The sequence below is a fragment of the Bison bison genome, unplaced genomic scaffold (genome assembly GCF_000754665.1).
Source record: "Bison bison bison isolate TAMUID 2011002044 unplaced genomic scaffold, Bison_UMD1.0 scf7180017864486, whole genome shotgun sequence".
Classification (NCBI taxonomy): domain Eukaryota; kingdom Metazoa; phylum Chordata; class Mammalia; order Artiodactyla; family Bovidae; genus Bison; species Bison bison.
In genome coordinates this window covers 4277049-4287961 of record NW_011495046.1, presented here as the reverse complement: position 1 = coordinate 4287961, position 10913 = coordinate 4277049, and the positions used below count along the sequence as shown (strand labels likewise).

Below are 10913 nucleotides of genomic sequence, written 5' to 3'. Positions count from 1 at the left end.
GCCTCCTGCAGCTCTCGCCTCCGAGCCCGAAATCACAACAATAGTAATAGTTATCATCATAATGATGCGGGCAAACGGCGTCATTAATAATGAATAACCGCAGCCGCGGCCGCGCTGTGCACACCGGTGCCGGGGATTGCGGGAGAAACGCATTTGCAGAGATCCCTCAAAGTAAAAACTGTGAGCCTGTGGACACAGAATGAATTTCAGGACCCGCGCCTGAGGTGTGTGCGGTGATCCCGAGACAGCGCCAGGGTAACCTGCCGAGTTTTCCAAGCCTCACTTCCCGTGTCTCCACCTGGTGGGCCTGGGGAACCGTCGTCACCCCGCGGCCGGGCAGGACCGGCGTGGAGGCAGCAGTCGGGCCCCGGGGCTGCCCGCCGCCTCCCGCCCCCAGCCCCCGACTCCCGGCTCCCGGCCCCGCGGCCCCGCGGCCGCCGCTGCACGTGTTCGCAGCGAGCGCGGCCGGAGCCTGCGGACAGCACGCTACTCGCTTTGTGCCTCAGAGTCCCCGCGCCCAACTTCACTTTCCGCGGAGCCCACCCCCGCCGAGCCCCCTGCCCCGGGCCTGTCGCCCCTGCCTTCGCTTTTGTTTTTTTGCTTTTTCTCTCCGCATTTCAGTCTCGGTGTGCTTCCTTACCCTGTTAAGACAATCAAAGAGAAGGACTTGGAAAGCAAACTTGAAGGCAGAGCGCCTTTCCCCCTCCCCCTCCCCAGCAGCCCTTGTTTCTCTTGCTCCTTCCCTACATTTCTTATAAGGCTTTTTTTTTTTTTTTAATTTATTCCTTTGCAACTGCTGAGAGAGGAAAGAGATCTCAGTTCAGCGGCTGGGGCATTGAGACGTTTCAGTCAGTCTTGCTGTTTGAACGCAGAAGCATTTTATTTTGTATTTCTTTTTCCCCTTGTAGAGAATTCACGGCTAATTATTATGATTATTTGCCCACTCCCTTCCACTTCAATCCTGGACTCCCTGCTTTGTAGCCAGCGCTTAGGCCGGAGCTTAGAAACGCCGGTTTTGTGGGGGTGAAGGAGGATGGAATTGAATTGAGGGAGGGGGTAAAATGGCTGAGGTTAGGAATGTTTTTAGGGAAAGGGGAATTTGCATTAAAATACAGAGAAATTATCAGAGCCCAGAAAGGAAATGTTGATTGCCACTGAGAAAAGATGTCAATGCAAATCAGTAGATTACACCAAGAGAATTGTATTTTCATATTTTCTTTGTGCCTCACTTCGTCTGATTTTTAATAATGTAGCAGCAACGATAAGAACACATTTTGGTATTTCTCTGAACATCACCAGCCAAATGTTTAGTAGAGAGCCTGATGTTAAAGGTATTTCATACATTAGGATATAATTCTTGTTAATTAGCAATAATTTACGTTAAGAGCATAGAAAATGTTGAGGTTATAGGTTTTATATCTGTACATTTGATCGTCTTGTTATTTTCAAGAACTTTGCCTCCTATAAAATTAATTAGGTGAAATGTGGAGGTGTAATCAGCAACCTCTGAATTACCACTTCATTTCCTGGTTTTGATTGTAAATCAGTTCAGTCACTACATTTAGAAGACTTTAACCAAGTCTGTTTTGTACCGCGTTACCTTTAACTGTTTGATACCTACGAGAGTATCTTCTTTTGCTCCCAAATAATATTTCCAGTTTCAGAAATGTGTCAGGGCTTGGGGATAAAGAACAAATCCTAACGATGGAGTTTAAAAAAATGTTTGTTTTTTTTTTTTTCCCCAAGGTTCTATGTACTGCTAACTTTTAAAAAATGAGGTATTTCTCCTCAGTCTTTCTTCAATCTGTAAACCTCTGAACTTGCAGTTAATGCTGAACAACAACCAAAAAAGCCACATTTGTTAATGTGTACTTAAAATCCTTAATTCAAATAGGAGGAATCTTGGCGAATAACTTCCTTATTCAGTTCCTCCCTTGTCACAATGAAAGCAAGCAGGGGAAAGATGACATAGACGCATAATGCAAAAGCACTTCTGTTTGTCTCCTTTTATTTGGGAAGTATGCATGTGTATCTATCTTTCGGTCAGTATGTTGGGCAAAGAAATGCAAGTGCTTACTTTTCTGTCTTTATTAGTAGGAATATAACCTTCATATTCCTGTGGTGACCTTATGTTAAATTAGGAGGAGTACCAGAGGCTAGAAATTATGACATGTCCTAGTTGAGCACAGGTGCAGCTAGACAGGGCTCTCTCAATATTATTTCACCCAGCACATCTGGGAGTTACTCCAGATCTTCCCCCTCAGTATTCAGCCTGGGTAGGGTTGAAATAAATTTAACCTGAGTTCACTGGATTTTTGCACTTTATCAAAATCTGTTCCAATATTCTACACTCAAATTAAAATCTATTTTTTGATTCTCTGTGGCTTTAAGTTCATTAAATGTGAAATTGGCAGCTTGCTAAAGAAGGTCAGACTGATTAACTGTTTAAGACTTGTACATTTTCTGCTTCAGTTTTATTAACTGGCAGCATCCTGGATGTATTCTGTGTTTTGTAAATTTTTTTTTTGGTGATGGAGTAAGTAAGCGTAAGGTTTCAGGAGCAGAGGCTTACTCTCATTTCCCCTTTGGAAGTTTAAAAAATGATAGAAGCTGTTCAGATACATGCTTGAGTATTTTGGTGCAAAGTTTTTTTTTTTTTTTTAATTTAAAGAAACAGGAATGAAAGACATATCTACCTTGTTGTACCATCCACTGGTGATCATGTGTACAGAAATAGTCCCATAATGAAGCATTTTGGAGCTCATTCAGAAAATTAGTCAACTTTGACAACATTAGACAAAGTATTTCAAGTCTTAAGAAAAGACTTCTCAGCCTTGATCTGAAATGTGGCGTTTGCTTGACCATTCTGATTTTTATGTGATGGGGGCCACCAAGTGCAAACATGTTTAGAATATTTTAGGCATTCCTTTCTTCAGAATGAAAAAATGACTAATTGGCTTATTTTCTTAAGTACTCAAAAGTATCCCATTTAGCTAATGTGTCTGAGAAGAATTGCCAGTGAATTTGGTATTTGTTTGATTTTGTGGCACTGCTGAGAGTGAGATCAGAAAGGTTTTTGGCAGTGTGGGTTATACTGCTTTATGATTATTATTTAGATCCGTTTCACAGGTGAATGCAATCTTTTTCTTATCACGGCAGTGTAAATACGGCACGTTTTCTGTGTGATGTAGTAGCTTTCTAATTTATGAAGCCATATCTCTGTATATTTTGAGTGTATATGTTCACACACAAAGAGGATGTGTGTGTGTGTTTATTCACCTCTCCTTTTATTCTTGGGCACAATAGACAACTTACTGTATAGGAAAAAAGAAACAAATTTGGTTTCAATCCATGTTTTTACCAGTTCTTTGGGGGTGGTTATTATTTAGGCTTACGTTATGTTTCTGTGCTAACTATTTAAATAACAGTCACATTCTTTCTAAACTCACAAACCGGACACTGTTGTGTGTGTGTGCGTGTGTTATGTATATATGTGTGTGTAGTTCTCCATGGTAGTATGCAGGTCAGGCAGTTTTCTTTAACTATATGATGGTTTACCTCTATGATAAATTTGCTTTCTTGTTGTCAGTTTCCACACCCGTGTATGTTTCAGGTGCTCACATGTTTTTCTGAAACTTAAATGGAGGAGCCTAGAAACCCTTTACATAATGTGCTGGGGTGGGATGGGGTTGAGAATGTATTTCCCCCTTTCCTCTCCCTTCTGGCCCTCTAATAATTGTGCTTTTGTTTCTTCAACCACAGCCGAGCCGCTTGAAGCCATTCTTACAGATGATGAACCGGACCACGGACCTTTGGGAGCCCCAGAAGGGGACCACGACCTCCTCACGTGTGGGCAGTGCCAGATGAACTTCCCGTTGGGGGACATTCTCATTTTTATCGAGCACAAACGGAAACAATGCAATGGCAGCCTCTGCTTAGAAAAAGCTGTGGATAAGCCACCTTCCCCTTCACCAATCGAGATGAAAAAAGCATCCAATCCCGTGGAGGTTGGCATCCAGGTCACGCCAGAGGATGACGATTGTTTATCAACGTCATCTAGAGGAATTTGCCCCAAACAGGAACACATAGCAGGTAAATGAGAAGCAAGGAGAAAAGCTGTTTGCATGTTTTCTTTTCATTTTCAGAGGCACTGTAGCCATGCACTAAGGAGTGGTGAAGTGCTTTCTGTGTTTCTCCATGTGACAGTCCATGACAGCCCTGTAACGTTCAAGTAATCATTCCTATGGCTTATGTCCAGAACACACAAAAATAAATATTTTCCACTTCACTTGAGTCAGATGTAGGCAGGATAGGTTACACACACCTGATACCCTCTCTCTGGATCTACTGATTCTGAATTTCTTTCCTTTTCTCTCTCCTCCTCATTTTGAAGTGTCGAGCCTTACTACACCTAGCCCAGTTTCCAAGGCCCATTTCCAACCCTGGTGATAAGTCAGAGGCAGAGGGGCTATATGGGCATTTGTAGTTCGGCCAGTAACATGTTTGGGTCAGAATACCTGATCAGGTTTCCCTAGTGGTGCAGTTTGTTCTCGAGGCTTCCGTGACGTTCGGTGGGCTGGAGGGGCATTTTGGAGGGACTGGAAAGAGTTAACTGAGCTTCGGGGCTAGCCTTGGATCCATATTGGCTGTCAGCCCGTATGGGGCTGTAATTAAACACAGCCCCGTGGTGGGATGACACCGTGACCTTGACTTTAAGATGCCATTTTCGACTGGCCAGGCCAGAGTAGAGAGGGCAGTTGCTGAAGCGCACAGACATGCTTACTCGAAAAGTTTAAGGGCATGTTGGAAATTTCAAAAGGTTGGTTTGACAGGAACGGCTGCTCCTTGCAGCCTGCCTCCTCAGCTAAATGATAAATGCTTCTTTGTGCTCTCTCTTGTCTCTGATGTGGTTTTGACAGATGTATCTTGATTTTGTTTGTGGTTTATACAACCACATGTCACCCTTACAAATGTCCAGTCCAGACTTCACTGTTTCTGCTGTAACACAATGTTAAAATTCTCTTGGAAAAATACATATACACATTCAACAGCCTTGCTTCCTCTGGTTAATTTTAGCAGAAAGGTAGCTAGAGGTATGGGTTTCTCAGCAGCACAAGGGAAAGGAATTAACCACTACAGAGGGACTTAAATCCCTACTCTGAATGATAATCAACAACACTATATAGTGACTCTTAAAACATTTTAATAAATGAAACAACAATGATTTAACGTACAAGATGAAGTGAATGCGGATTCTGTAGTGACAAAACCGGCATGTCCGAATCACTTTCTCTACTTCCCTTGCCCCTGCCCCCCACAGGCAGAAGGTTTGTTTAGATTTAGGAGGGGTAGTGCATAGAATCAGTTGATGCCCTGGAACTTGTCCCTCCGACTGAGTTTGACCAGAAAGTTGAACTGTAGTGGGTCAGTGGTCCAGAGGGGATTAAATGTTGTATCATTTCTCCTCCCCTCTCTGGAATTTGCTCATTAAAATCAAATGTGGCATTTTCTTTCTTTTTTAATGCTTCCTGCAATAGCACCCAGATACTTTACCTTTAGTAAAACAAGAAAGCTGCTGCCAGGGAAGCTGTGTTTACAAACTGTTTTCTTGAATCCATCCCATGTAGCTTATATGCCAAGCAGGTTACAATTTTATCTGTTCCTCCAGCCCCTGGTAGGATATGGTGGTGACCATTTCCATGTGCTGCCTTGTGACTGGAAGGAAAATGTACAGAAGTGTAAGGCATGATTAATGAAGCTAGAGCAAGCGGAAGGAGATTTGGTCTTCGGAGATCCAAAGCCTTTCTAAATCTCCAAATATGGAGTAACACTTGCGTGATGTAACATCGTATTTACATATCGAGCCGCTCGTTTAAAAAGACAAAACACAGTGTCTGTCAAGCAAGAATTAAAACCACTTTTTACTGAGGTCCCAAGTAGGTTATTCAGTCTCCGATTAACCAGCTTGAACATTCTGTCCCTCTGTACTTACTGGAGAAATCTAAAAGCTGGTGGGGGGAGGCCCGATAGTGAAGGCTTTTCACTGTCACAGTTGTAAATCTATGTAGGGAAAGATGAGATTTTCCTGAATTCTCTGGTGGTCATAAAGATTCTTTTTTTTTTAAGGAGTAGTACTGTAAGAGAGCTCAAAGAAGGACCCCCTCCACACAAAAAGCACATTTAAGATATATTTTATAGGGCTAATGCTAAGCAATTTCGCTGAGATGAAAAGCTACCTAAGCTATCTAAGATATTCAATGGGTGCACCAGTGCTGCGACCCAGGTGAGGTAAACCTTTCATGCACGAATAATTACAAAGTCTTGATTCCTTTCATTGTGTTTAATCACCTGTTCCCACCCTGGAATTGGCTGAACATAAATAGCGTGGTCACATCTCAAAGCGAGATGTCAGTAACTAGAATCACGACTTCTCATAATTCACGGTAATGAATTAAGAGTTTCCTATGGTGAAATTAACATTTTGCCATTGCACGTAAATTAAGATGCCCTGGCTCTCAGGTGCCTCTGAAGTGAAGTTCTGGAAGACGGCTGTGTACTCGCAGCCCATTTCTCTCAAGTGCATCTTCACCATTCCAAGTCTGCTTTTCTTTTTATGGTGAGGAAGGAAACAATAAGAGTAATCATTCAGTAGATATTTGAATTGTGTCACACACAAAAATGAGAAGCAATGCTCTGTATTAGGAAAGAGATATATTGATGAATCTCTAGAAGAATATGTTTGGCAACTGTATAAAAGGTAGTTATTTAAACGTGCTGTGTAGGAAAGGCTTTATTAAAGTGGTGTAAGTTGGATACGAGCTTACTGTGTGCTCTGTGCTATCTTATAGGCAGGAAGCTGGAATCAAACAGTGACAGATCTTCTTCCTGAGATAAATAAAGCTTAGAGTTTGGGCTTTCACACAGGAGGTTGAGTGGAGTTCTTTAAATCTTCAGTAAGATGCCATGCGTTTTGGCTGTACATAGACCTCTCAAAGCCGAGTATTTTTTAGTGAGGATAATTTTTACCAGGTTGAATGTACACTTGTATGTTGTTCAGGTTGTTTTTTTTCATTTTATTCAAATATTCAAGATTGTGGGATTATGATCCACTGAGACCCCTGAAGTAGTGTTAATTTAACTGGAAACCAGCAGGTTGTACTGTGCAGGGCCCAGTTCATCAGTGTGTGTGTCAAATATCCACTATTGGATATCAGCAGTCTTTGACTGGCAGTCAGGACTTTTAATTGGGGTTTTGTTTTGTTTCCTAGTCTCATGTTTTATGAGGGGGGCAAGTATTCATTGAAGATTAGTGACTGTGGAACTGCTGTTCACTTATAGAAAAGGCCAAAAAATATTATCCCACAGTGTCAGCTTTGAGGTTTTGGCTTATTGCACATAGAAATCTTTAAATTAGGGTTGAGCTGTCATAAAGTTAGCTTTTTGAGAGAGTGGCAGAAAATATGATGAGTCCTGTGAACTGTCAAGCAGTCTGTTGCTAGCTAACATTTTTTCTCTTTAAAATCAAGAACATAGGCATTGATATCAGGGTATTTAAAAATTATTTGCCTAGACAATACACCTCATACCTAGATAATAATATGTAAGGCAGAAGCTCTGTGGAAGGAAAAGTACCAGTTCAATCCAGAAATATATAAACATGTTACTTAAAGGTAAATCAAGTATAACATACTCATGCTTTTCAGAATTTAAAAACTCAACTTGCCTTTTCTTTTTGTACCCATTTGAATTCTTTTCCTATCTCAGACTGAACTGGAGGATGTACTTTATGATATAATTGTAAATGAGACTATAAATTATAGTATCCTATTATAACCTATTTTTCATTTCTCTTTATTTGTGTGATTCTGAATAAAAATCACTGACTTCTAAAGTGAATTTTTAGTGTGGCAGCTACAAAAAATGACAAGCAAACAAAAAAATCCCCAGTATACTGGTGAACATTTTATTTAACCTTCACACCCAGAGAATAAAGAATATTGTTTCTTAATAAATACCTAGGATTTTCACTGGGAGCCCATGTTTGCGAGGCCATTACCCAAAGGCTCATGTTCATGAGACTGGGAGTCCTATATACAAGATGTATTTGTAAATAAGACAGAGAAAGGTTGTGAACTGGCAGCTTGGATGTTTTGTCAAAGTACAATGTCAGAGAAACTCTTTCTAAGACAAATTGTAAATAGAACTGTCACAGCGATTGCATGATTGAGCCGCAGAAGTGTCTTACAATTGTTGGCATTGTCAGAGGACTTTTGAAAGCTTAATTAAACACAGTGGCCCGCATGGCTGCTAAATTTACTTGGGCAAGCCAAAAAGAAAAAAAATCTAAAATGTGGAAGATCCCAAAGATCCCAAAGTTCTGTGTCACCCTTTTGGTGACACAGAAAAGATGCATTGTTCATTTTCCTAGTTGTCTTTTATAAATACTAGTTTTGAGAACAGGGCCACGTGATATGAAGATCGTCCTGTGTGTGATGTGGAGATTGTGTTAGTTTTTCTGTCTCCTGCTGTTACAGACAGTTAATGTAAAAATGGCCTTTTATTGGAAACACAAATATGTATTCACTTCAAGAACAGGAGCAGGGGGAAGTTTCCCTCCCATTCTCTGTGTTTATTCTATGAAGGCTTAAAAAAAAAAACAGTACTGTAATTTCTCAAATCACGCCATTTCTAGTTTTGTTGCAAGTTGAGCCTTTTACTTTTAAAGGATCTGAAATCTGCTTTGCACACCTTCCTCCTGGTGAGTGTGGCATTTAATTGTGGAGCTGCCCATGGGTTGGAAAATGCAACTGGGTCTAGACATGTGCAGGCAGAGTTAGAACAGCAAACCTTAAGCTCAGGGAAGAGGTGCGTTGGATGCATATTAATGGCACATTGTAGAATCCTGGAAAATCATCATTTCATACTGCTGTCTCAGTTTGGCTAATGTGGGGGACAGGGACAGGAATATATAGCAGATGTGCAAAACCTAAGGAGGCATTTTTCAGAATTTTGTGATTTCTTAGCGAAAGTGTTTCAAAAAGAAGAATAGGTGAGTGGTGGCCTTGCACACTAGTCAGTGAGAAAGGAGGAAAGTTTTGGCTTTCGTCTGGGAGAAAATGTGAAATTTAACTGAAGTAGCACAGTTAGGGCGATGCACCAAGATTGCGTCACTCGTTGTTAATTTAATCTACTCTGGTTGGTCTGTTCACACCCTTTATTGCACAAAGAAATCATTTGACAAAATTTACCCCAAGCCCAAGTCTGTTTTTACATACAGTAGTACCAGCTTTGTGCAATAAAAGGCACTTAGCATCAAATCGGACCCAGCCTGGCACCTTGCCACTTTTTTAGCACGAGATTTAATCACCAAGGATCTTTAGTACCTTTCTGCTTGTTCAGATTTCATTTGGGTCATGGTTATGTCAGCAGTGTTATTATTACAAGGATTAAAAAAAAAATTTAAACTTAGGGTCCATTTTTAACACTATCTCAAATCAAGCGGGTTTTTATTTTATGTGTCAATTTGGAAGACATTAATAAATTCATAAAATATATTCAGACTATATAATTTAATGGATAATGACTAGTATTTTTATTTGTAATACCAATGGGAAATTGGCCATTGTCTCTCTCCCTTCCCTGTTCTCTCCTCCTACCCAGGTAAATAAGTCCTTAAAATGCTTCTCCCCTTTCCTTCCAGGGGATAGAGCTCTGGCCAATATCAGTAAATTTACCTTTGTAATTTGTCGTGTAGGTTTTACAAAAATGACCTAATTAATTTGAGCATGGACCACATTACTGCTACTAGAGTCATTTTGTGTCACTAACTTAATTTCTAGGAAATGTAACCTGACAAATAAGAATGCTTTAGCTCTCCACATGTGCTCCTAGGAACCAAAGGCAGATTTAAAATAATAATAATAAAAAAATGCCAGCATTATGAAAGCCAGTATGCTTGATGCCAAACTCAATTTGAAGCCAGTAAACATCAGACTGGATTTCTAATCAGTTTTAGAATGTAACGTATTCCATATTGGGTTCACTGGAATTTGTCTCTCTGCTTTTTACTGGCCAGCTGCACTCCCTATGCATTTTTAAAACATTTCAGCAATGGCTTTTGCTGTTCTTAGCAGGGTTAGTAACTTAGGGTCTATTTCTGAGCTCATTCGTCATTCTGCGATGGCATCGAGTTAGGTTGGCAAGGGAAGGATTTGAGGCTTGGGGGGTGGTGAGGTCACTTCTGACCTCAGCAGGGAATAGGTGAGCTTCATTTGCCTTTACAATAGGCGCACAGCTACTGCACCTTGGAAGATCTCTCAGGTGCCGCTCAGATGGGCGCATGTAAATGCCCTGTCAGTTGCGGAGCTGGAATATTAATGCTTCTTCCACCAGCGCACCATAATAAAGCTGTACACAGCAAGCTTAATATGCAGCCAGTCTGGGGAATTGTGTAAACTTAGATAGCCCAGTGTGAAAGACAGCGATGTAAAAATGCTGGCTCTGCCACAGTTTCCATTCTTGTTCTCCTTTGATCTAGAGCAAAATGAAAACATCATCCTTGCCTCCTCTTGGAGTTGTCTCCCCGACTCTGCCACCTCCCAGTCCCCCACCCGAATTTCTTTGCATGTGCTGGTATGGAGAAAAGCGACATAATTTGTTTCATATGGTTAATTACAGGCGTTTGAATATTTAAAATTTTAAATAGCCACAGTTCCAGCTTTTCCTGTTAAAAGTATGTGATTTGAACAAAGGGAGTACAGTGTAAATATTTGTGGTGATTTGCAACACCCCTCTTTCCCCATTAAACACACGCACACATACGCACACATGCACACGTGCTCATACATTCAGTTTAAATCTAGCTCTGACTTAAAGGACTTCTGTACTTTCACTTGTATTTTTTTTTTTAACAT

At 40.9% G+C, this 10913-nt stretch overlaps 1 protein-coding gene across 4 annotated transcripts in view; it reads left to right on the top strand.

Annotated features, from left to right (window-relative positions):
- BCL11A (B-cell CLL/lymphoma 11A (zinc finger protein)) overlaps positions 1 to 10913 on the top strand; it is a 101563-nt gene that overhangs the window by 3419 nt on the left and 87231 nt on the right. For all 4 annotated transcript variants that reach the window (XM_010862946.1, XM_010862948.1, XM_010862949.1 and 1 more), the window contains exon 2: positions 3763 to 4092. In XM_010862946.1, coding sequence (XP_010861248.1) covers positions 3763 to 4092 — 330 coding nt within the window. The remainder of the gene's footprint in view (positions 1 to 3762; positions 4093 to 10913) is intronic.